General features: G+C 32.4%; 1 protein-coding gene across 1 annotated transcript; it reads left to right on the top strand.

The window, feature by feature from the left end:
- The first annotated feature begins 167 nt into the window (after positions 1-167).
- Positions 168-25,979, top strand: LOC134272409 (uncharacterized). The gene is made up of 15 exons (XM_062754645.1): positions 168-275; positions 4,920-5,103; positions 11,653-11,760; positions 12,481-12,550; positions 13,134-13,279; positions 13,877-13,927; positions 16,331-16,600; positions 18,084-18,362; positions 19,451-19,729; positions 20,094-20,573; positions 20,766-21,005; positions 21,250-21,916; positions 22,884-23,023; positions 23,702-24,841; positions 25,884-25,979. The coding sequence occupies exons 1-12, from the start codon at positions 168-170 to the stop codon at positions 21,804-21,806; spliced, it is 2,772 nt and encodes a 923-aa protein (XP_062610629.1). The 3' UTR covers positions 21,807-21,916; positions 22,884-23,023; positions 23,702-24,841; positions 25,884-25,979.
- The last annotated feature ends 1,854 nt before the right edge of the window (positions 25,980-27,833 follow it).

Raw genomic sequence — 27,833 nt, 5'->3', positions numbered from 1 at the left:
TACAGTCATTGATTGGCGTTTTCAGTTACACTTGAGCGGGTGGAGGGGGGGGGGGGCAAAGAATTTTTGCTTCAGTAAAACATCCAATAGCAATGCATTATCCATGTGAATCCCCCCTCGATCTATCTGAGATGAGCTCTATATTTACATATTGCATCTGGCCAATAATGACGAAGAGCACACTGCTGGATGTAACCGTTTATCAGGGGGTTCTTATTCCTTCTTGGTATGTTAAACAACCTCCGATGTTTTTAGAGATCCATGTTTACGATTTCGTAATTTTTTATGTCAATCTCCTTTCTCCTCAAAAGTTTTAATTCTATGTCATATAGCTTGGTCTAACGCCCTATTTGCTTAAGGCCAGTAAACTTATAAATTTATTCGTGTTGGAAATGTTGTGAGTTTGAATCTCAGTGTCGCCTTTGCTAAGTCGATAAAATGACTGGCAACTGTTCTTATAATAATTCTTAATTATATATTTTTGAGGTATTATACACTCTTACATTTCTTTTCATTAAAAAAAGGGGGGGGGGGTATTATCCATACTTCAGGTGCCTGTGTGTTGTTTAACGCCACCTTGAGAATTTTCAAGTCATATGGAGACGCCACCACTTGCCGGCGGAGAGTTACAATACTTGTCCTATACTCGGCACTTAGAGCTATTGAGCAGTGAAGGATCTTTTTTTGTGCTAGCACCTATCGCGGTGTCCCACTTTGGGATACGCACTAGCAACGTATAAGGATCGACTCCTTACTCGGCGGCTCTAGAGCAGACACTCTAGATCTAACCAAGGGCGACCTCGGTAGTTTGAAATGAAATTTGAAACTAATACCACATTTAACAACAGGCCAAGATCATGCAGATATTAGTGAGATATGCCAAAAACACGCATTTTTTAAAGTTACATATCCTTAAAAGAGGTAAATAATAACCAAAAATTTGTATTGTGTGCCAGCCACTTTATATATTTAGATTTCATGCGGATTTCTGTCGTTCCTTTACATTTTTCCTAATTTATCTCAACCTTTGTTTCCGATAACCAAAACCGAAGTTTCCGATAACAAACTGAATTATTCAACCGTATTTCCGATAACATACTGAAAGTTAAAATTGGGCAATGTTTGTCCTTTAATAACATATTTGCAAGATTCTGACGATGTCTTCTTGTGGACAATCATTAACGCTAGGTAAATATAAGGATTTTGAAGACAAAAGCTATTTACAGCAATGCCAATTGGAAAAAAAAACTTGCAATATATAACATATTTGACTTTTAAAGCCTTCCCAAGGCTAACAAATGCTATTCTAATACGTATCGAGGCTTTATTTTACATCCATATTTATTTCTGTTTACAAAAATAACAATGAATATTCTCTGTTTCTATTTTAACATAGTTTATTTGAAATAATTTACTACCCTGTAAAAAAATTGTGATCAACCGAGTGTCCGATAACAACCGGGTTGCCGATAACGCGTTGAGCAGTGTGATATATTGAATGAGAAAAGATAGGACTTTCATATTATATTGTATACATACATGTGTATTGCCCGTGATAAAACCTTTCTGAATACACTATGATTTTTGACTTTGTGACTTTGACCTTGAAGTTTGACATGCTTTTAAAAAGATAGACAATACTTTGAAATGGCCAAAACATTTTGAATGAGAAGAGATAGGGCTTTTCATATTAATCATGTGAATATTACACGTGACAAAACTTTCCTTAATAACATTTTGATTTTTGACTTTGAGACCTTGCCTTTGAAGTTAGACCCGTTTCTTCAAGAATTTTAACCTTGGTTATAACCTTTTATTGTGAAGAAATACAGTGTTCAGTTAAAGCTGTATATATTACTTGTGACCTTTCTAAATACACTATAATGTGTTTTACCCAATGACCCTGACTTTGATGTTTCTTTTACTTTTCAAAATGTTAAATTTTCCTTATGGCTTTTGATTGAGAAAGGCTTTCATATTTGACATGTGCACTACAGTACCTGTCACAAGATATTGCGAAGCATGCTATGATTTCTGACCCATTGCACTTGATCTTTACGATTGACTTTTTTTTTTAAATCTACTGAAAAAAAAACAAGATGTGTTTGTGAAACCTTGATAACCCTGTATTGCAATAAAGCGAAGATTTAACTTTTCTTAAATGCAATAAAAGATATTGGTACCCAAAAAAGGATCTCTGCGCAAGAAATACAATTGTAAAATATGAAAGATCTAGCACCACTTGTTCCAAAATTATTGTCAAAGATACTTTTTTGAAGTGAAGGTCAAACTCCAAGGTCTAAAGTTCAAATTGTTGGTTTCTAAGGAAAGGGCTTGACAAGAGGATTAAAAATGTAAAGTATGAAAGCCATAGCCATAACAGTTCAAAAGTTATGGCCAAGATTAAAGTTTTTAAAAATTAGATAAAATAAAAACTCCAAGGTACAGGTCAAATTTCTTTGTATCAAATGAAAGGTCTCGTCACAAGGATTTAATGTGTGAAGCACGAAAGCCCTATCCTTTCAAAAGTCATTATCAAGTTTTGTTTTTTAAACAAAGTCAAACTTCAAGGTCAAAAGGTCAGTGTTCTTGGTATCAATGTGCAAATACAAGGCCTTCTTACAAGGATGACATATGTGAAGCAAGGTTAAAGCTTTTGCGGACAAAAAGGCATATTGAAAGATAGAAGGGCAGACACGACAAAAACAAACTACCATAACCTCGGATTCTTCGATTACGGGAGCATAAACACAAAATGTGCTTATGAAACACTGATGTCCCCGTATGAAAACATTGCGAAGATTAAACTTTTCTTCAATGCTTTTTTTTTACCCTTTGACCTTGATCCTGGAGTGACCTACCTTTAAAAAAAGTATCATTGGTATTAACTTTGGAACAGGTGGTACTAGGGCTTTCATATTTTACAATTATATTTCTAAAATTGTGAGAAGCTTAAGACATTATTTCGGGAACCATAATATTCAATTTGCGTTTAAAATTTTAATCTTCGCTATGATTTCATACAGAGGCATCAGAATTTCAAAAGCACATCTTATTTACCACCTAATCCGAGGGAACATATGAAGGAATCACTCAGGGACACGTATAATAATGGAACGAAATGGAACAAGGTCTTACGCAATAGTTAAATCTTCATTGTGCGCTTCCTTAATTGGAGTTAAAGAGTTCCAGTAAATTGTGTGCTATACATTTATTGTCTATATATGGAATTGTACACCTCTTCTAAAACAAATTTCGATGAACAAAAAATCTTGAAATCATGTTTCGTAATTTTTTATATATTTTTATTTAAATAATGCAAAAATTTCTTCCAAAAACCCTAGTAATACATGCCGATATTTTTTCTATCACAGTTGTAAATCTTGCTTCTTTTAACGGTTTTATGACGTAACGATGCAACTGAATAGCGTTTCTAGCGATATCATATTCTACGGACGCGCTTTTGCGCCAGTACCGGATTCTCCACCACTTATTATAACCAGATTGACCTCATCCTGGACTCCGGCATATATGAAGCTTTTTTGCCAAACCTCAACCATCAAAGTTTGAGGAGGCAGAGTCCCGAATGACGTTGGGCCGATTATAAGTTTGTTCATCTACACCCGGGATCTTGGTTATTTCTGTGAGAGGAGACGCCAAGTTAAATAACTCAAATGATCCTTGAGCTGGGTGGGACCGACTCAATTCAGTTTTTTCTGTATTTTATTTTATCTTCAATATCCCGTTCCTTTGACCAGAGGACCTTTTCTGACAAGAGCGGCTCACAGGCTCTAATTCTCAACCTGTTTAAAATGAAACAGAGACAGACACAATCCAGCTCTTGTCTTTTATTAAATAAAAAATCCGATTACATTAAAATAACTAATTTTACACACAATACTAAACCTTATGTTAAAGATTACTGTGTTACAATAAAAACTATCAAAAATGTAAATAAACTAAAGTAGATAAACTAAACCATATTAAAACTTAATAATTTTACAAAAACGCCCAAGTCTACAAAATAATCTTACCTGTATAAAATGAAACAGAGACAAACACAATCCAGCTCTTGTCTGGCGTATGTCCGTCGTCCGCTCATTTTATACCAGATTAACCGTCCAGGTTCAAAGCTCAATTCCCAGTAGTTAGCGTCTTTAATTAATCCTAACCAAATCCATCATTTCACCAACAAATAAATAACTACCTTCCCAATGATTTATTCCTTGGAATTATCTGAGCGAAAAGTTAAACTTATAGTGGTCAGCATTTCAGAATTACCTTGAATCAAATACATCTTCATAAACAAGAAAGGAACAGTTGCATTCGCATGATATATTTCGTGGGACCGTCCGGGATAAAAGTTTAATTTCTATTGGTAAGCATCTTTAATTACTTCCAACCAAATGCATGTACATGTATGTAGATTATCTCTTTAAGCCGGATAGTGCAAACTCATAAAATCTGTTTCATTTTTATATTTACTGCAATTTTTGTTATGATAATAATAAGGAATACTTCAGGACGTCCTTTCAGCCAAAAAGAATTCCAAAAATAATCTTTAGTTAACAATTATTTCACATCAACAAATACAATATTTCATATCAATAAGCATACTTTACATGTATTATTTCACTGATTCAAATTTTGTTTGTTCTCATTTCAACTTAAAAACTGCCAGCAACTTAAATCCTCAAACTGAAACCAGAAAAATTCTTTCGTTTTTGCTTACTGAAAACACATGTAGAGTAGACTTTTAATTGAATGTAATTATAACAACTTATAGTTGTGAAATCTGAAGAGTAAAGTAGTTAACGGACATCATCTGTATTCCTAAAGAAACAGGAACTTGAAAAATAATTTTGAATCGAATTATGTTATGTTTTAATTTAGCCACGACACTATAATTTATTGCACAGAATGAAGGTAAGATACTTGATGTAAAAGAAGTTGATGTCTGTCCAATCAACCGATCATCATGGGAGAAGGCATCACGTGACTTAAACTGCACTACACAAGGTAGATACCAGTGTACCTCGAACGAAAATCAAACGGCGTTATTGGAATACTGTTACGATGAACCACCTACTTTTGTTTTAAAAGGTATTTTGTCTTCATTTTTATGCTCCCGTAAACAAAGTTTCGGGGTATATAGTTTTTGTCGTGTCCGTCCGTCTCTCTGTCTCTCTGTTTGTCCGCAAAAACTTTAACCTTGCCCATAACTTTTGATTTAGTGGAGCTATGACTTTCATATATCACATGTGTATTCCATGTGACAAGACCTTTCTTTGGGTACCACCAAATTTGACCTTTTGACCTTGACGTTAGAGTTTGACCCACTTTTACATGAAAATTTTAAACTTTTACTTTGGCAATATCTTTTGAAAAGTAGATACCAGGACATTTATACTTCAATATGTGTATTCCATGTGACAAGACTTTTCTTTGGGTACCACCAAATTTGACCTTTTGACCTTGACGTTGGAGTTTGACCCACTTTTACATAAAAATTTTAAACTTTTACTTTGGCAATATCTTTTGAAAAGTAGATACCAGGACATTTATACTTCACATATGTAATCTTTGTTGAAAGACCTTTCATTGGATACTAACAACCTTGACCCGTTGACTTTGCACCTTGTAGATTTCCGTACTTGTGAAAAAACTTTGACCTTGGCCATAACTTTTGCACGGTAAGGGATAGGGCTTTCATACTTCATATGTGTAATCCTTGTGAAAAGACGCTTCATTGGATAACAAAAACTTTGACCTTTTGAGCTTGACCTTTTAGATTGACCTACTTTAAATAAGTAAACCTTGACCATAACTTTTAAAGGGTTAGGGCTAGTGCTTTCATACATTACATATTTAATCCTTGTGACAAGACCTTTCATTTTATAACAAAAACTTTGACCGTTTGAACTTGACCTTGCAGTTTGACCTACTTTTTAAAAAATTGAACCTTTGCCAAAACTTCTGAACTTTTAGGGCTAGGGCTCTCATCCTCTACATAAGTATTCTATGTTGCAAGACTTTTCATTTCATGATACCAAATTACATTGACCTTTTGATCTTGACCTTCGCGATTTTTGTACTTATTGAAAAAAAAACTTTAAAATTGGCTTACTTTCAAATTTCAAGATTGTTTTCCATTGAGAATACCTTAATTTTGGTACCAATGAATTAAATTTGCATTTAAGGACGTTCGATCCTGATATTTTGAGCGTATTTCGCGCAGGTCCTTTATTCATGAAAATAAGCATCATTTTTAGGTTCTAACATTAAAACTGAATTCTACAATGCAAATTAAACTATATTCAATGAAATAACCGCGATTAAATTCCATTCAAGTAGAATTAAGGTAGGGACTCTATTTTGTGGCGGAAGGTTTTTTAGACGAAAATGATCAATTTTTTTCCATTTGAACTATAACACCCCTACTAATGTGTTTGGAACTTTTTATTTGTCGGTGTTCTGCATATTATAAAACCCGATGAGTTCAGAGTAGCTCTGACATTGGCTCTGGCGAGAGCTAGCGAGACTTCAGCGAGATAGAGTAAATTATTCACGGAAATGTGGCTAGGAAGTGACTAGCACGTGGAGACATGGTAAACAGAAAAGTCATGTTGTGTTTTAGTTTTCACCACCCTATAATATCATTCTGTAGAAATGTACTTCAATCGATCTTTCTTGAATTCATTCAAGTTTAAATTATTTTAAAGTTTTTTCTATGATACAATTTTCTGCTGTCATGAATTAGAATTTCTTTTTAGACAAATATTTTGCATGGGAACCGGGACTATATTTTTTGGCGTCAGATTAGCAAATGGGGCACCAATGTGACTTTAACTGACAATTCAGATGAATGAGAATTGCATTATGGGTTACTATACGAATACTACAGGAATTTTACGCTTGATAAATTCCTTTATTGTACTATGTGAATACAATTGCCAGGTGGATTCCCTTGCCAACACACGTGATCACGAGTATACATGTATAGTTATGTAAAAAATGTTTTGTCCATTTAAACGCATAGGAGAAGCTGCTCGTTTTCCTTATCCTTGAATTGCTGGTGTTCTGAACTTGACACGAACTACGTATACGTTTTATTAAGCATATTTTTCTCTATAGTTATTAACAAATTAAAAACGCCAGTGATATTATTAATAGTTTCTAATGTTTCATAGGAACATTTTTTTTACTTTGCACTCCATTGATATGATCATAGATTGACCTGAACCACGTGTTCGAAGTAACATGTAAACATGTATTTGGCGTTGCTCGTGGTAAGATCCTCTGTGCGCATTAATAGCAATAGCCATATAAGGCAAACAAAGGTTTGTCAGTGTAAATTATATTATATATTTTTTACAAGCATCTCGGTCGCTAGTGAGCTGTAATTTTTGCAGTTAAGTATAAGATGTATTAATTGTTATTTACCACCCCCACCCCCCCCCCCCACCCCCAACCCACTTAAGCCATCTATTTCTGTTGAAAATCATGAAAGTCTTTCAGAAAGGTGTGCAAACACACATTTTTCACAGGACATGTTTCAGAAGAAACAGACTATAGCAATTTCCTGTTTACTGCCAATTTTATTTATAAAACTGGATCTACCCTATAACCTTTGAATAGGTAAATCTAAACCACGTGTCTTGAATTTAAATCACAATAACATTAGTAGGGGTGTATAACAGTACTGTTAATTTTGGATGCCTATTTTTCCATGCTGGTTGCACACAAAGCTGTTTTTTTTTTTTTTGGAGTGAAATATGTTATGCTGGTTCTGAAATATCTATTAAATTATTTCTTATGAATTCTATAAACAAAGTGTGACAAATATAGTAAATAAATTCTGAAAATCTGGGAAAAAATTGAGCCAAATTTAACGTAAAATTCACACTTTTTAGTAATATCTGAAAATGAACAACATTTACCCCAACTTTTGATGTTCTTTTCTAAATATTCAAGATAACTTTGACCTATTTGCTTAAAATTAGAAAAAGTTTAAAATTTTCTTGCTTATTATATTTTCAATGCCGGAAAAATAAAATTTTATCAGTGCAGAAAGGTCAATTAATTGATTTTGCGAGGCAATTTGAAACTTTTTCTTAGTCACAATTTTTAAGTGTCTTTTTTTTAAACAGACTTAGAGTTCATTTTGTTTTATGCTTTAATTGAATAAAAATATTATAGGATTAAACGTTCTTTTTTCAGAATTTATCGATGTGTAAACTCTGCCTTTTTGCTCACAAACTGAATAAAAGTGCGAAGCACTTTTATGTAAAGTTTGTGAGTAAAAAGGCAGAGTTTACACATCGATAAATTCTGAAAAAAGAACGTTTAATTCTTATAATTCCAATTACGAATTTTTTTAAATTATTAAAATTATTTCCTTTTGAGGCCGCCATACAATCCGTTATTTTGTACGGCGTAGGAATACTTTAATGCCACCGATGCCACAAAGAAACGTGTACAAGATGAATATCGATAAAATCCAACTTAAATTGTCAAAACAATCAATAATTAAACTTATAAAAATTCATTGAATGTTGTTTAAGTCAACAAATATCGTAAATACGCATATTCTCCAGAATAATTCGTCCTTGACCATGGCCATGTTGACGTCATGACGAAAGTTGAAGACCGACGACGTCCTCGATTTGCTCTGGTTCGTTCAAAGATTTAGGGAGAATATGGGATCTGTAGGATGTAAACATATGAATTTGATGCCAGAAAGGCAAGAGTCTGAGGTACGTTTCTTTTCCCTATCACAACGATACCAACTGAGCTGATATGGATCGTCGAGAAAATGACAGCATGATCAGCGAGTTTTTAAAATTCACACTCGTGATGCGACAGTGACATAAACATAATATTCCCGTCTGTCAGTCCTGTTTATTTCCTTTTCATTTATTCATTCGATCATTCATTCATTTTTTATTTCAAGTTTCTTGTAGCTAAAACGGACTAGAAGTATCTGTTTTCATTGTTTTTACAACAGTCAAGAAAGTAGTTCTGATTGAAGAATTCATCGATGTGTAAACTTTTTCTTGAATTTGTTTACGTCCAATCAGAACACAGGGAATCGATAAATAAAATAAAGATTGGAATTATTGGAGGGAAAACGTCAAGGATGTAATTTTTAATTAAAACACAAATTTCAGTGCAGAAAGGTCATATTAAATGTACTGTAGCGCTGAAAGGAGCATATTGACCCCCATTTTTTGATTTAAGATTTAATTAAGCTATGTATGTAGAAACTAAAAATATACTCCGCCAAAAAAGTTTAAGACTTTGAATATCAGGATCGAACGTCGTTAAGAAAAGTTTAATCTTTGATATGTTGCCATATGGGGGCATCGGTGTTTCACTAACACATCTTGTTTTCATATGGAGTAAAGTCTTACAAAAAATTCTAGACTATTACCATTATTAAAGGAAACTAAGTTTGGTAACAAATATATTCTTTTGAAATGACTCAATCGGATTAGAGCTTGCTCCATGATCGGGAGGTTTTGAGTTCAAATCTCGCCCGTGACTGACCTCAGACGATAGAAATGGGTAGCAACTCTTCCTTCGCCATGCGTTTGGCACTTTAAAGTAAAAGTTGCGGGTCCTTCGGATGAGACCTAAAAACCGATGCCCCATGTCACAATAGGTGTTGGAATGATAAAAATCCCTCATTGTTCACTGTCCCTGAGTGCCAATTAAGGAGGGGTCGAAATTTTTAGCTTTTCACTGGTATATGGGAACGTCTGTGGTGAAGAGTGAAGAGTTCTCGTATGGGAGATAAAACAACATACAATCAATCCTTTGAAATGAGACACGTGCAAGAAAACTATTTCCAGCAAATCTCATGTATCCTTTAAATGAAACGCCTTTCTTAGAGACACATTTGATTTCATGCACAGTTACATTATATTCTTATTTTCTTGAAAAAATCTACTCTGGCCCATTTACTATTCGGTTAAATTCAAAGTTAATGACCAAAAAAAAATTGGCTGTAGTAAATTAAACATTTATTAAGACGAAAATTTAGAGTGCAATCAGCATCAAGCAGTTTAAAACTTGTGCAATACATGTATTTTAAATGCAATACCTCATATCGAAAGTTTTAAAACCTAGCTTTATTTCTTCAATTATAGTATTTTTATTTAAAGCATATAATAGGTAGTTGACTTTAGTATTAAAGAATATTTTATGGGATATTTTCCTTCACAGGACAATCACAACTAGAACTGTCCAATAGGGACAAATACCCCCCGCTGGGTTTTTCAGAGAAGGTGCCAATTCAAAAATAATTTATGGATCTAGAGGTGTTCACAATTTACTTACAAAAATTTGAAGTGAAATACAATTGCTCATCATGTTTCTTAATGAATGAAACAAAGGTGCAACCAAATGAAACATCAAAACTAATACATTGTAATTCCATTGTAACATTTTGTTTAAATTTTTTCATTTTATTTTTTTTTATTACTGCATTAAAAAATATATTGCAATTATGTGTTATGTCACTCTGCAAACTGATTGTTGAAAAAAAAAACATTATACAAAATCAAATTAATCTTGATATATCAATTTGAAATGCATTTTGAAAATAAAGAGCTGGTCATCCAGTGATGAAGTGCTTTGACAGACAATAAATTACAATTAAGAGAATAAGAGAAGAGAGATCTTTAATTATTGTGCCTTATTCCCTGGAGATTGATAACACACACACTTGATAAAGGATATGCCTTAACAACTTCCAACACCAAACTCATTAATTTATCTTTAACTGGATGCATGTCCAGTCATTATTCCCAAGAGACAAATGAACTTACATTATCTTCTGTGCAATGTAAAAAAACTGTTTTTAACACTTTATGATGTTTCTTTTTTTAAGTTTTTATGAGTAGTTTTAAGCTGTAGTATTTTTGAACAGATATTCTAGATTCTATATCTCAAACCTTATACATGAACCCAAAATGAACAAGTCAATTAAAATAAAAAATAAAACCTGTAAAATGCAAAAAAATTAACAAAAAGAGTTGAAAATTCCAGGTGCACACCTTCATATGGTGAATAATAAGTGTACAAAATTTCAGATTAATCCTTGCAATAGTTTCTGAGAAACGGTCCAGACAAAACCACAAAATAAAAATGAAAAAACACCTGTAAAATTCAAAATAATAATCCAATCAAGATGAAAATATCAGGTGCACAACTTCATATGGTGAATAATATTTGTACAAATTTTCAGAAAAATCCTTCGACTAGTTTCTGAGTAATGGTCCGGACAAAATCTCGTCTACAGACAGACAGACAGACAGACAGACAGACAGACGGACAGACGGACATGGTGATTCCAATATACCCCCCCCCTAAACTTCGTTTGCGGGGGGTATAATAACCTAATCAACAATTTCTTGTATTTAATCATCAGCAATTTATTTTAATGTATTGTTACACTCCTGACTAAAACCAAGCTAGTTTTAGAATTATAAAAGAAAAAAAAATGATGATACATGGAAGTTTACTCCCATTACTGGTATTTTTAATATAGTTCGATATATATGTGTTTGGGGTTTGAGTGTTTTCTCTAGAGTTGCGTATTGAAGGGGGAGGGAATTTTATACTAATTTTTATTGATTATATTTTGAGGATACTGTTGGATTTTATTGGATTCGAATTATGTTCATACATACAACTGCTCGGGATTTATTGATGGATGTCCAAACGAAACTTACAGAAGTGATGAACTTTATAAATGTAAGTATCCATTTTTTAAAATTGTAAATCTGAGCTGGAAGCTTTAAAGAATTATCTTTTCCCATCCAATTTTGTCTGGCGTGCTCTGTCTCTCCATCTGTCTGTCTGTCAGTCTGTTGACTTATTTTCTCAAATTCTATCATTTTTCTCAAAATCCTCTAGGCCACTTTCAACCAAAAATGCATGTCTTTAAAGACCCTCGAGCGTATGATTCAAATTTGATTCAATGAAGATCCATACCCATTTTAATGTTAAAAGTTGTTCATAGATCAGGAGTCATTAAGCCAAAATTGAAACTTATTTGACACAATTATTACACGATATAGTTAAAGTTTCTTTAAATTATGATCCTTCGGGAATAGTATTGGAACAAAATCAAAATAAGGATAAAGGTTTTGCGTGGAAATAAACAGGAAAAAAAATCTTTGTTCTCTTTTGAGCTAAGCTACTTATTTTTAAGTACCCCCCAATAAAGTGAAATATACTTGTACATGAATTAAATCAACTGAATATGCAGTGCATGTACCTGCTGCAGCATACCAGGTATTTTAGCAAAAACACTTTTTCCTCCTACATTGGTAATAAAGCACATCAACAAAAAAAAAAATTCTGAGAAACACCTTATTTCATATAATGCTATAGATAATATTCATATTGATTAATAAAAGTGTAAAACAAATCTAAGGCACTTAACCAATTTAACCATTCGTTTTGTTTCAGATCAAGAATGCTTGCAGTTAAACAAGCTGGAAGGATGTTATACTGCAGATGAGGAATGCTCGAGACAAAAGTGAAAAAAAAAAGAAGAAAATTAAAATCTTTGTCATTTTAATATTAGAAACATTATTTTATCAGAATATTTTTGACAAACTGTTTTTTTTTTTGCTGTGGTGTATTGCCCCCCCCCCCCCCCCCCCAAAAAAAAAACTAACAAACAAACAAACAAAAAACAACAACAAAACAAAAACAAGATGACATAAATATAACATATTTAATCTATTTAAGAATGAGTATTTCATCTGATCATTTGATTAGAATATTCTGTGGACATATATTAAGCAAACTGAGGAATGATAAAATTTTCAAAAATTTTTTGAAAGTCGAAAGGTTTTTCTGCCTTGTAAACTAATCGAATTTTACATGTTTATGATTAGTTAACCACATTTAATTCCATTTTCGTTCTGGTAAAAAGAACAATTAGCTAAGTTAATCATTATACTTGTACATATATTTTCTTTTATAAGCAAAGAAAATACGTACTTGAAATACAAAATCTTTTAATAAAAGTTTGAGATTTATCAAAAATTTTTATACATTGGACTGCATTCAGTATATTTCAAGTAAATAATTCACCGTTTAATATCCCATTGTAGTAAGGTGACACCTTTACCATCTACAACATCACAATCATCAGATCCCAACTCTTCTTCAGAGGACGTAGTAATTGGTATAATTATCTCTATAATCATCGTCCTCATCATCATCGCTGTTGCTACATTAGTTGCCCGGAAATTTAGAGGTAAAAATATATTGACCAATTTATATAAAGTAGTTGCAAGTATTTTCAATGGTTTTTGTGTTAAGACTGTCAGGAATTTGAACAAAGGGATCTGTAATATACAAACTAAAATACAAACTGAAACATTTGAAACGATATCACAGAGCCTGATTAATCATGTTACATTAATTATATTTTTTCTGAGGTACACACGAATCATGGGGCAAGTTCTCACACCATGTATCACCGTTTGATGATTTTGTTATACCAATTTTTACTACCTCAAACGTGTTTTGGATGAGCTTTAGAATTAGTAGAGTAAATATATTCCATGACAATTTCAATTCATACATTTTGACATCATATCTTGATAATTAAGAAGGTGACTATTTTATCAATAGCTTTTACATACCAAAGGTATTCATTTACAATATATTAACATGCTTTAAAAATATTCAAGTTGATGAGAAATAAATGCTGTTTATAAATTTCCCTCAGACTAAGCTCTTTTTGACTAAGCTCTTTTATAAATAAATCACCCTGGTTTTTCGTTTAAGTACATGTGCCATCTTTCCCTTAGCCAAGGTTATTTGGTAATTTACATGTATTATTTTACAGTTTCAAAATGTTCTGAAAGGGACCATGGGGATGAAGAAATTTGCCTTTTGGGTAAGTTTCTATTCATTGTCATTTTCATCTGAAGGCATAATGTAAAATCACATATTTTTGTTTTGTCAAATTTTCGTGGGCTGAGGAAACTCTTTGTTCGTGGGATTTGAAGTCGTGGATGAAGTATTGCCTAGTAGTTATTAATGTAACATTTTACATTTCGTGGTATACATGAATTCTTGGATCTATCCATACCTCAAAAACAACGAAAAGTAACCCCCTACGAATATTTGTGATTTCACAGTAGTCCATTTATTTTCAGTAAGATTAAAACATAGTATTATTCAATAAATATAATTTAATGTAATTTGAATATATACATATGTACGAGACAAAATATGGAAATATTATCTTTCGTTAATTTATGTGCGTTTTTGCATCTAAAACTTTCAGGGTTTTTTTTTCAATATATAATTTTTATATCCTTTAATATAGAAATGTATTTTTTAAATACAGACATGATACAAATTATCTTCCTGAATACCATTGAAATGTTAACTATACATAATACATTTCTGAATATATTTCATGTATTACTTGATTGTTAAACTTTACATATTATTTTTAAAAAAGTCTTGTGACATATACCACTGTGTAGAAACAGACTAGGGTAAAGTGTGTCACTTTAGTCCAAGATGGCGGCAATCTTATACCCTTCAAATCTCCATGAATAAATACGGTGAAGTCTAAGAAACAACCTTACTTTGTTTTGCACCATTTTGTCTTGAAGCATCAATTATTCTTGCTCACAAGGAGAATATATTCATATCTGTGTAATTAACTAGAAAATGCGTCAAGAAGTTTTCCAGCAGATAAGGGTAAAGTCTCTGGACTGTTTCATTTCGATTAGGGTAAAGTCTTGTCGAGACTAGGGTAAAATTCTACAGACTAACTGTACACAGAACAACTGCAATATACAATTAATAAAGTTGAGAAAGGCTTTCTGGAGAATATTTAATACTGTGAAATCTTTTTTATTAGCTTCTTGATTGTTCGAAGAGATCCACGAATTTATATCCACCACGAAATTCAATATATCATATATAAATATCACTACTGAGCAATTCTTCAATCGTGAAATAAAATCCAAATAAACTTATATATCTTTCTAAAACCACGAAAATTTGATCCCTCGAAAATATATGATTTTACAGTATCTATTGCTTCTACAATTATATAGCGTTCGAGCATGTAATTATTACATTGTTCAGGGCCGTAGCTAGGTGTACACAAAAACTTTTAAAGTTCAACGTTGGTACCCTGCATAGAAATCATGGAAGCAAAATTAATCGTTTTATGTACATCTATCTCTATAAAAATGTTGAATAGAAGTTTTAAAGAAACATCGTTAAAAAAAAATACTGAAATTTTAAAAATCAGAAGTCAGAATATAGAGCTGTATTAACTTTTTCCTCTCTCAAAGAAATGCTTTGCCAGTTACTTCTGAATATAAAGCAAAGTAAATTTTCAGCATCGTTTGTCGATCTTAGATCCTGTGTATGAATACTATACACACTCCACACTTCTGGTCATAATGCACATGTCAGTGCCAAAAAATTGAAAAAAAAATCTTTCTCTACCCTTTTTCTGTATACTTGTATTGATATATAGTTACGTATTTGATTTTTATTTGCCTCATCTAAATGAAAAGAGAGTCGTTTTTCCTGCTCATTTTGTTATATTATGATCAAGATATAAATAGGACCGTATACTAACTTCAAAATGTAGTACTTCAGCATTTCATTTGGTTCATTTTAAAATGAGAATTTTATGGTGCTTTGTGCAATAATTTATGAAATGACCTACAATGTGTGTGTCGAGTCTGCTCAATGAAAAAGGTGAAGATAACGAAAAGTGATTTATCAGTGAAATCTACAAACAATATAAATCAGTGGACATGGTGGATAAATACAGACCCATGGAAATTCCCTAGTAATTCCGGAGGTCGGATCAGGTGCCTAGAATGCGTGAATATCCCTCGAAATAGAATCACAGAGGCCCTAAAACAAGGAAAATGACATTTTACATATACTTTTCCCTAGTCACCAAATAAGCTCAGAATATCTTTACCCTAGTCAAAAATTTATCTTATCATGCTCAAATTTTGTACCCGCAATCTGGCTTTAATAAGCGCATATCATGTCACGTTTTCGCAAAAGCTGGGTTCTTCTTTATGGAATATTTCAATTTTAACAACAAAATGTATAGTATAAGTCTGTATAACGCTGAAACTAAGTGCAAAATGATTGAAGCATATTTTCTCTCGCCGTCTTTGACTAGGGTAACGCACTTTACCCTAGTCCGTTTCTACACGTGATATACTGTTGTATTAAGATTTCTGATATATTAAAATTTATGCGTCAGACTTTTCGGCTAAAATGTATTGTGATTATCTTTTTTCAGACACTGCCCCAACTCTTAAGATAGAAATAGCTGGAGAAAACGTTGTGTTGAGGTGTATACTTCCCAAGGACAAGAGAAGACTTCCCTCAAATATTATTTGGTCTAAAGATAAAAATGAAATAAAAATAGAGGACACAGGAGGAAAATACAGATTTGCAGATCAAAAACTTGACCTCGTCATTGAAAGTGCAAGTCATTTAGATATTGGGGAGTACGTCTGCTGTCTCAAATATGACAACCACTGCAAAAAGTTTGTTAAATGCAGTCTAGGTAATTTATTTGCGTCTGGATCAATAGATCGGAAGAGTCTATTGTTTTTGTCCTGTCTCTGTCTATTTATCTGTCTGTCTGAAACTTTAAGCTTCGCCATAACTTTTAAATCATGAAAGATAGAGACTTCGTATTTAGTACATATACTTCACAAATTAAGCCCTTTCGAATGACACCAAGTCAATGACCTTGTGCCCTTGACTGTAAACTATACATATATGCTAAAAATAGCTTTTTCAAACCTTCTTCATAACTTTTGAACCATAAGAGACAGAGATTTGACATGTATATTTTAAATGCATACGCCACTAATTGAGATGTTTTTCAATTGACACCAAGGTCAATGACCGTGTGACCTTGACTGACCTTTATGATAAAATAACCTATATGAACCTTCATCATAACTTTTGAACCATAAAAAATAGAGACTTCATATTTATTAGTTTGCATACTCCAATAATTAAGTTCTTTCAAATGACACCATGGTCAATGACCTTGTGATCCTGACTATGACGCATATGTTAAAAAGTGTTATCGTTTCTTGCTGCTGGGCGCATATTGTTTCACAAACACATTATCTTTGAGAGTCCACAGGTTTAATTAGAGTTAGAGAGTGAACAATTTGAAAACAATTTTGTCCCCTTTTAAGTTCTTACAGTCTTAGTCCCTTTTCAAAAATATACTGCATTCTTTGAATTCGTCCAATTGAAGGTAGGGCGAAAGAGGCGAAATAAAACAGGGGTGAAAATTTCCCTGTTTACATATTTAGGTACAAACTGTTATTCTAGAATAGTATAACTATACTATTCATCTTTATATTGATTGATTGATTGGTTGAATGTATGTTGCTTAACGTCCCTCTCGAGAATTTTTCACTCATATGAAGACACCGTCACTTGCTGCAACAAAGTTCGTCCTGTACTCGGCATGCAGGGCCATTAAGCAGTGAGAAATCTCTTTTGTGGCAGCACTGCGACGTTGGACCTCGGTCTCATTCGAAAGACTGGTCTTCTTGTCTTAATGTGTGATTCAAACCCGTTACTTGAGGATTGCCTCCTTTTTTTGCGGCTCTAAAGCAGACAACTCTCTAACCACTGCCTTCATGCAGTCATCCACCTTTATATTGAAACTACATAAACCTACACAAGTATTGCAGATTCAAGTTTGGTTGAATCATATCCCCAGGATGGGGTTACATTTATTGATTTAATTTAAACATAAAATATGTAGGAAAAAAAATATGAAAAATATGACCATTAATTACTGAGATTAGCTCTCTGGCTCATGGAGTTCTTTTTTTCATGGACCTCTTGTGTTTGTACAAAATTATAATTATAACCACCGCGTACGTATGCAATGAAAATATACTCTATTTCATTATTTTGATGGAAAAAACAACAACACGAAACTACTTAACTAAAAGATTAATCACGTATATTTAACTACATGTACTTTGTAACTGTCCTGTTTTCCAATATTACAGATTGTCCTTCAATATCTCTTGGAGGAATTTCATCTGAAGGACCGGACGTTGTCATACAATATTCAATTTCTGTATCTAAGGACTGTATTCCATTGACAACCCTGTCTTGGAGAAAGAATGGTTGTAGTTTGAAACCATCGGACGAACCAGATACATATGTTGGTGGAACTCTTGAAGATACCTTTCTAAAAATTTGCAACGTTGTTGGTGGCAATTCTGATAAATATGAATGCACCGTTACAAATATTTTCGGCGAGGCCTCAATTATCTTCATTTTAGGTAATCTCTTTTTATTTCCATTCGTTAATTCTTAAATATTAAAATGCAATGTATTTTCCTTTATTTCATATGAGAGCCATTTCTTTTCATAACAGTAAAACAAGTTTTTTAACGCCATCTCTTTGATAATGAGCTATTACATCAATAAAACAGTCATGACACACAGCTCAATAATACACCATCCTACTTTGTAAGGTTACATATGCAGACAAAAAGTAAAAATTGAGGACCTTTAATCATTTAAATACCAAATTTCAACCATTGCAGATGAAGAAAAAGACATGAAATGCTTGTATATTTTGCTTGTAGCTTGTATTTTTTTCTGCAATAGTTATTTTTTCATTTTTTAATAATGAACGGTATCCAGATTCCTGATAGTGTTGTGTTGAAACATATTATCTTGATGAAATTTTATTTGCGTACATTGTTTGCATTTATAAAACTTTCATTCTGTGTAACTGTTGTAGATTGATATCTTAAATTGATCTACAGCAACCAAAGACTTCAATTCCGAATTCTTTCTTTTGATTTTCCCGCATATTCTTCTGCAATTTTTTATTAACAGCATGGGGTGACCAACGCTGCCCCTTGTTGTTTTTAATAAACTGCAACTCGCAAAACATTAAGCTATACTAGTATTTAGTACAAAACTATGTTTGTGCATGCAAATCATTTTGTTATGATTTAAGAATGTCTGTTATTATTTGGTAATTCGAAAATCCAACCATTGCAGAAAAAATATCGCATGACATGCTTACGCAGAATATATATGTATATATTAACCGCAATACCAGTTAAATTTTTGCAACATTGCAATGATTACTAGATATATTGTTATTGTTTATGTCATTAACCTATTCTTATTTCTTGTTTCGGGCCTTTGCCCACGAACCTTTTGTTAATATTTATGTTTGAAAAAATTGGATGCACAAATGCAACGAAGTATTAATTCAGTTATAATAATTATTATATAATTATTAATTACTTTAATGAAAATGAACCCACATAACCAATGAACTAAAAAATCTTTGACCATGTAAAGTGTTCACGTTACAACTTTGAAATTGTCCTATTTACCAATTATATAGATTGCCCTACAATATCTCTTGGAGGAATTTCAACAGAAGGACCGGACGTTGTCATAGAATATACAGTTTCTGTATCTAAGGACTGTATTCCATTGACAACCCTGTCTTGGAGAAAGAATGGTTGTAGTTTGAAACCATCGGACGAACCAGATACATATGTTGGTGGAACTCTTGAAGATACCTTTCTAAAAATTTGCAACGTTGTTGGTGGCAATTCTGATAAATATGAATGCACTGTTACAAACATTTTCGGCGAAGCGACCATTTCCTTCATTTTAGGTAATAGAAGTTTTTATATATATATATATATATATATATATATATATATATATATATATATATATATATATATATATATATATATATATATATATATATATATATATATGCCACTTTTTGTTTTCTTCATTTATAAATTTTGTACATTCACTTTATAGTTTGTCCTTCATTTCGTATGAGAACCACTTACGTTCAGCATCCTTTTTAAAAATCACATTAAACAATATATTGAAAAGATTGAAATTCATGAAATGGTTTAATTTTTTTCCATTAGTTTATTTTCATTAAAATTTAGTTCAATATTAATGCAAAAATTATTATATGCATATGCTTGACTTTTGTCTTAAAATTTAATTATTTGTAGATGACATACAGTGCAGCTCGAAAGAATGCCAGGGTATCTTGCTTTGTTGTTTACTTCTAGATGAATTTCGATTTCTTAAATTTGAACCAGACCAGTGGAAAGAAAAGTTAAATCAATCTAAGGAATTTTGTTCTGTGGTGAAAAAAGAAACCACAGAAAACGCACTTGACGCAATAGAATATGAAACATTACATGAATACATTGAATTTAAAGATGAAGAGTATTGCTTGATCTCCCCAGACCGTATTTTCCAATCTTTCTTGCAAAGAAGCGGGTTCCTAGATTTTTTCGTGAAGTATTCTACACCCCCTAACCTTGGCATCTTTTGTCGATCTCCTGGATACAGAAAGGATGAAGGTGAAATATGCTGCAATCTCAGCCCTGAGCAATTTAAAAATCTTGTGCAACAACTAAAGTTCGACATTCTCTCTAACAATTCTATCACAGACGAAACTTGTCATCAAATTATTGAAGATGAATGTAAGTTCTTTAAAATTTATATTTAATATGTAACACAATTATCAATGTTCTTTTTTGTCTGATAAGTCAAAACAAGCTTTATTCAAAAAATATGTTAATTGTTCTTTTAAAGATTGAAGATAAATGTGAACCAGTAGAAAATTCCATTAAATGATTGATTTTATATGTGTTTTTTTTTTAATTCACTGACAGTGAACATTCCAAAAGGCATTCTGAGTTTAGGAAAAGAAGGTATACAAAATTATCTTCGTGATCTCAGAAGTGGTGAACATAAAGTCTTTGTTGCCAGATGTATGTTAGTGGGTTGTGAGGGGGCAGGAAAGACAAGTCTTCTCCAACGGCTGCAAGGAAAAGATAATCCAGATCCCCCGTCAACAAGAGGATTAGATACCCACGTCAATATTTTCACAGTAAACGAGGATAGACTTGATGGTCAGTTGCACATGGTCTGGACATTGTTCAGTCTAGAATAGCGAAATACTATTTTTATTTAATCCTTAGCTTCAAGACTTGAGGGAGGCGTTTTTTTCACTACAATTACTTCAAATCGTGAAAAACAGCAATAGCTAAACCAATGAGTAAAATAATTTCTTCCTATAAAAGTGTTTTTGATTTTGTAAACTGTTTTCTGTAATATTGATTTGTTTCAACATACTTATTTAATCTTTAATTTCAGTCACAGCCAACCAAAATAAACCAAGTCTTCTATCCAACTTAAACACTGAAGAAGATCCAAATACAAATCAAGCAGAACAAGACCATGGAGATCAACCCTTAACAAAAACAAGATTTGGGGGCTCTTTTGTAGAAAAAAGAGTTGAGAATTCTGCGTCTTTCAATGAAACCCCTTTAAACATACAAGAAAATAATGAACAGGTTTCAGAAGTTTCTGAATATAGCAAAACCAGACTAAACGAAGTATTCAATGAAAATGCAATTCCAGACGGACCAGTTTTGGGAAATAAAGGGTCAACCACTACTGAACCAAGTAAAGAAAACGACGAGGATGTTGAAACGATCGAATTTGGTCCCCTCTCGACTGATGATGCAAATATCTCCCCTGATACTGACATTACATTTCAGATATTGTCTGAGTGTTTTACAGACAAGGATAAAAAAATAATAACATTTTTTGACTTTGCTGGTCAATTTGCATATTATGCCTGTCATCACATATACTTTTCCCCGAATGATTTTTATATCTTAGTTATGGATATCAAAAAAAAAATTTGACCACATGGTGTACAAGGACAGAGCTAAAGAAACACTCAACCAAGATGACAAAACTGAAGAAGAATTGAATAAAATGGAAAGATCAGTGTATAGTGGTTGGACATACTTAGGTAAAATGACTTTTACTATCATATTTGTTAAAGACATATTTTTTGAATGGAGGTTATTCAAGAAACAATGAAACAACGAGTATTTCTTATAAATAGTTAAATACTATAAATGTTTGTCAAGTTCTTAGGAATGTTATACGAACAAAAAATTGATGTAATACATAGTAATTGTTAAACGCAATAATATGAAACAAGTTATCGTTAAAAAATATTATATTAAGAAAATGCATTTATCAAACAAAAGCTTTCTTTTCCAATTTTCATTCTTTTAGAGATGTTTAAATGAAAATTTGTATGTATCCCGTCTTTGTGAAGAAGGGGGTGTTTGATTTAATTCTCTAGCTTTCCACAAACTTATCACGATTTGCGTGTTATTATAAACCAAGATCAACGTTAAGTTGGAGGAAATTTGGTATTACGTTATATGTCAGATGCTCGTCATCTTTTTGGCATTCTTTCGCAAATTTAAAAGAAACATCGGTCGATCTTATGCTTTAGGTATTTTCACTTCTTTTGATGAACTTTGGTTTTGATTACTAGTACCTTATCTAAATGAGTCATCTATTATTATTATTACATTTATCGTTTACCTTTTCTGTATTTAAGCACTTCGAAATATACTCTATAGATATCCGTTTCTAAGATTATGGCATTTTTTTAATTGCTGAAATCCTTTTACATAACCTACCAGAAAATACTGAAGTAAACTAGCATTAACATAAGATTGTAATGGTAGGGTTCGTCGGGCATAGATAGTATAATTTTACCACCGGCACCATTCCCAAAATTCCAATTTTGAATGCCAGATGAAGTTTTGAAAAATGTTTCCTGTTTTCCTAAATATCTTACAAATTCTTGAGATCCGCGAACGTCCCTCAACCCTTGAATCATTTTTCTAAAAACAGAATTCATGATGGAAATGATCTCCCAAAAATATGTAATTTAGATTTTCATATATTTTTTTTAGAGTTTACAGAATATTGGCTACAATCTATTCTGTCTCATACCGTTGGACTGACACCGAATGAAAAGATGGAGGACAGTGATGGTATGGATAGAGCGCCTCTGATTCTCGTGGCAACTCACGCGGAAGGAATATCTAGAAAGGTGAAATAAATTTTAAAACCGGTCTCTTTCTCATTTATTTATAAAATACAGCGTATTTTTTTAAAATAATTATAATGCTGAAGTAATCATTCTAAATAGGTATTCAATTTCGCACTGAATTTTGAACTGATTTTTCTATTTTCCGATCATGACATGGCACATGGTGAATGTAATCGGCCGACAGGGAAAACTTAATCCTCCAGGGCGCCTGTTCCCTTGTCTTTTCATTTTAGAGGTCCTTGCAATTGTTTATTCTGTTTCTTTTTCGTATTGTTGGAGCTTGATCGTTGTTCGTAAAATCTGTACATCATCGTTACAATGAGAAAAAAAAGTAACATAATAGTTCCAAATAAAGCAGATCACTTTTAGAGATTTCGGATTTTAGGAATTACGAGCTATTTTACTCGAGAACTTTATTTAAAAGTGAATCCCATACTGTATATTAAATCCCGAGAACATAACTTCACAAAAGGACTGTTGATTTAGATATTTTAAAGCCATGTTTTTTGACAATATACAAAGATGAGTAATTTTATTCAGCGAATGGCACATCTCGTAAAATAATAACACGATTATTGATATCTTGAGTAGAATTATATTTGAAAACATCATCACCCTTTAAATTAATGGTAAATGATTTCAGTATATTGAATCTAATGAGATTTATCCACTTTGTAGGAAGGCGAAGCCTACTTTCGAGATCTTCGTGACAAATTACCGAAGTTAAGTGCCCATGTTGATTATGGAAAAGCGTTCAGTACTGCTTTTGGTGACAATCTTCAGGAAATCAAGAACTGCATATTGAACGTAGTCCAGACGCTTCCAAATTGGGGAAAAAATATTCCAATGTCTTGGTTCTACATTGAATGCCAGATAAGAAAACTAAAAAAGTTGAAAATAATAACTTTGGAAGGACTCTTGGAAAACTGTATGACAAATGATATTGGAATACAGAGTCAAAATGATCTCAAAACACCACTTAGATTTCTCAGTAACATTGGGGTTGTTTTATATTTTGACGAAGAATTCCTTAAACAGGTTATTATTCTAGATGTCCAGTGGTTCGTTGATGCTTTTAAACATGTAATCACGGATGCGGAACATGCAAAATTGGATGTCGACCAAAAATTGTATGAAGAATGGAAATCATTCAGTGAAACGGGTCTGTTAACTAGTTACCTTTTGCATTCGATATGGAAACGCTGTCCAGAAGGTGCTTTGTACATTTCAAAGAAAAGAGAAATACTTTCTTACATGGTGAGGCTAAACCTCTTGACGGTTGTATCAAAGGATACATGGTATTGTCCTTGTATGAACAAGCAAATATTTCCAACAAAAGAGTTTGAGCACTTAGAAAACTCATCTCCTTTGTGCTTCCAGTTCAGTTATCTTCCAAAAGATATGTTTCATCGCGTTATTGCTGCTTGCTGTAATCAGCTGAAATGGACAATTTTCAAAATGGAATATCTTTGCATATACCAGATGGCAACCCTTTTTGACGTAAATGGAAGTAAGGTGTTGGTTGGCATGTACAGTATCAACAAAATTGTGGTACAGTACCTTGACATTTCTCAGTCAAAAATGGTTGATAACTTGGGCGTGCGTGGAAAAATTACCAAAGTTATTGACATGTCAGCAGAAAGGTTGAAAAATTGCACATATGAAGTAGGCTATATGTGTCAAAAGAACGTTTTTGGAAAGGAAAATGTCCCAATATCGCATTTTATAGCAGAATCTAAGATGACTGGAGAGAGAATAAATTGTCCTAAATGCGGATTTCAGAGAAAAGTCATAGTTGAAGAAATCATTTGGAAGGAGGTAAAATTAATATTTAATTACTTTGTTCTTTAACGTCCTTTTCAAGAATGTCCAGGAATATCGCATATTGATTATTTTAAATATTAAATCCTACACTACACACAAAGGTATGCAGAAGTTACCGATTGCAATGAACTTGTAAACACGACGTCATAAGAAAAAAATGTAATTAGGATACAGTTAAGGCGGGTAATTTTTACAGTGAAAATGCATTTAAACATATTTTATTCGTGTAATTATAAGATCAAAGAAAAATTCCCTAGTTCTGACGTACAGGATTCTCAAGTTTAACATTGAGGTGCATTTTTAAGAAAAAAAATTCGCAAAAGTAGATACTATATATGGTTTAATTGCTATTTTTATTATTTTCTTATATAAATTATAATTCTACTTATTATTTATTTTAATAAATTATAAATAAAGAAGATACTTTCCAGAAATTGAAGGTATTAGCTAATGAAGTTATGAAATACCTTCGCACATATTTCATTCCGAATTTATAAACTTTTAATTAAATTTCAAGAATATACAAGTTATGGAGAAACAATTTATCAACTATTTTTTGAATTTGATCTTGGATACACTCTTTTGGTATGAAAAGCTGTTTATTGCCTAAACGCTGTACACATTATATATTAGCTTTATCATGTGACCGTCAAAGAAACTAAATTCGATTAAACATTTTTTTTTTTTTTTACAATTTACATTAAATTTATTAAATTATTAATTTTCTAAAAATTATTTTTTTTTCAAGGCTGATAAGTACAATAATTTTTTCTCACAAAAATAACCAATATAACATTAGCTTTTTTTCCTTGTCATTGTTGCTTAAATTCAATTATTTGTTTCATTTTGCTTAATTTATGTGAAATAAGACCATTGATTTGTATTATTAAAAATAATTATTTTAAAATTCGCTATGTATTATTAATATTATCTATTAAATAATTGTTTCTAGTTTTATCTGCATAATTACTTCTTGAATGTTTTCCACACATGTAATAAATTTTATATAGAATGAGACGTTGACTCTCTTTTCAAGTCATTGAAGGATATGAGACAAGACAGTGGAAGCAGGGAACTTATTCACAGTAAGATAAACCTTTAAGGAAACATATTTATACAGAAACAATTCTTAAAAGTTGAAAGATACTGAAAAAATGTATTGTATTCTATTCATATCAAGTTGCAAGGTTGAAAAAATTATTTTAATATGTATTACCTAACAAGCTCTTGCCAAAGACTTAAATATAGAGGGATTGATAAATAAAAAAGGAATATAATGTTATAATTATTGTTTCAAAGTTATAGTGAGGAGTTTTAGCTCACCCGAGCCGAAGGCTCAAGTGAGCTTTTCTGATCAAAATTTGTCCGTTGTCTGTCGTCGTCGTTGTTCTAGTCGTTGTCGTCGTAAACTTTTCACATTTTCACCTTCTTCTCAATAACCACTCAGCCAATTTCCCTACATTGATAAAAAAAAATTTTTGGTAAATTTCAATTTGTTACTTACAGTTTACGATAGCTCTTTCGGTACTTACTTATTTAGATGAACATAACATTAAGGAGTATATAATTTTGGATGAGTGTGGATTTGTTGGGGTACCTCCCACCAACCCACAATAAAGAAAACTGCTTTTAAAGTTTTGATTAAAAATATTTATCGAGAATCTTCCTTAAGCAAGTGGAACTAAATTCCATACACTTTCCCACCACTAGCCTAAAACTTTTCTTTTTAGTGTGGATAATACAAAGTTTTTTTCTCATGATAATGTCCTCTCTTTTAAATTTGTCCTATAAACAAGCTTGACATTGTTTTCTTTGCTTTTACTTAGACTATTAAATTCGAAAATAATATGACGTATAATTGATTTTACATTCCTGTTCTCTCATTGCATATGGCCAGGACTTCAAAAATGTAAGGAAATTATATAACATGAATTGGTATAAAATATTCCTGTTTTATTTTGTCAAGAAGATGATTTAGCTACCTTCTAAATTTTCATAGTACTTTTATCTTTAAATAAGCTATTGTGTAAAAGAATAGTTTCCTTGATCGTTATCTGAGTCGAAAGCTCAAGTGAGCTTTTCTGATCACATTTTGTCCGCCGTCCGTCCGTCCGTGCGTCTAGCTGTCTGTCTAGCTTTCTGTCTGTCTGTCCGTCTGTAAACTTTTCACATTTTCGAGTTCTTCTCAAGGATCACTGAGCCCCTCACAAGGGGAGATAATTAAGAAAAGACAAAAATAGGGTGGGGTCATTAAACATCTTTTCAAGAACCACTGGGCCAGAAAAGCTGAAACTTATGTGGAAGCATCCTAGGATAGTGTAAATTTTAAATTGTTAAAATCCTGACCCCCGGGGGAAGTTCGGGGAAACAAAAGGAAATCAAAGTTATACATAGAAATTTATAGGAAAAATCTTTGAAAATCTTCTCAAGAACCACTGGGCCAGAAAAGCTGAAACTTACATGGAAGCATCTTGGGGTAGTGTAGATTCTAAATTGTTAAAATCATGAACCCAGGGGGTGAAGCAGGGCCACAATGGGGAATCAAAGTTTTACATAGAAATATATAGGAAAAAACTTTTAAAATCTTCTTCTCAAGAAGCACTGGGCCAGAAAATCTGAAACTTATGTGGAAGCATCCTGGGGTAGTGTAAAATTTAAATTCTTCAAATCATGATCCCCAGGGGTTGGGCGGGGCCACAATAGGGAATGAAAATTTCACATAGAAATATATAGGAAAAATCTTTGAAAATCTACTCAAGAACCACTTGGCCTGAAAAGCTGAAACTTTTGTGGAAGCATCCTGGGGTAGTAGATTCTAAATTGTTTTAATCATGAGCCCCGAGGTATGGCTGGGACACAATGGGGAATTAAAGCTTTACAATGGGGAATCAAAAAGCATCCTATGGTAGTGTAGATTTCAAATTGTCTAAATTTTGATCAGTGGGGTAGGGTGGGGTCACAATATGTATTACAAGGGAGAAATGTG

The sequence above is a fragment of the Saccostrea cucullata genome, unplaced genomic scaffold (assembly GCF_032062105.1).
Source record: "Saccostrea cucullata isolate Sc308-1 unplaced genomic scaffold, CSIRO_AGI_Scuc_v1 ctg2240, whole genome shotgun sequence".
Classification (NCBI taxonomy): domain Eukaryota; kingdom Metazoa; phylum Mollusca; class Bivalvia; order Ostreida; family Ostreidae; genus Saccostrea; species Saccostrea cuccullata.
This window is presented reverse-complemented; position numbering and strand designations above follow the sequence as displayed.

Bases quoted from the DNA above. Each gene is read 5' to 3' on its own strand.
- LOC134272409 (XM_062754645.1), top strand. From the start codon at position 168: ATGACGAAGAGCACACTGCTGGATGTAACCGTTTATCAGGGGGTTCTT. The intron at 13,280-13,876 runs GTAAAAATATAT...ATTATTTTACAG, and splicing joins AGTTGCCCGGAAATTTAGAG to TTTCAAAATGTTCTGAAAGG. The intron at 13,928-16,330 runs GTAAGTTTCTAT...ATCTTTTTTCAG, and splicing joins TGAAGAAATTTGCCTTTTGG to ACACTGCCCCAACTCTTAAG.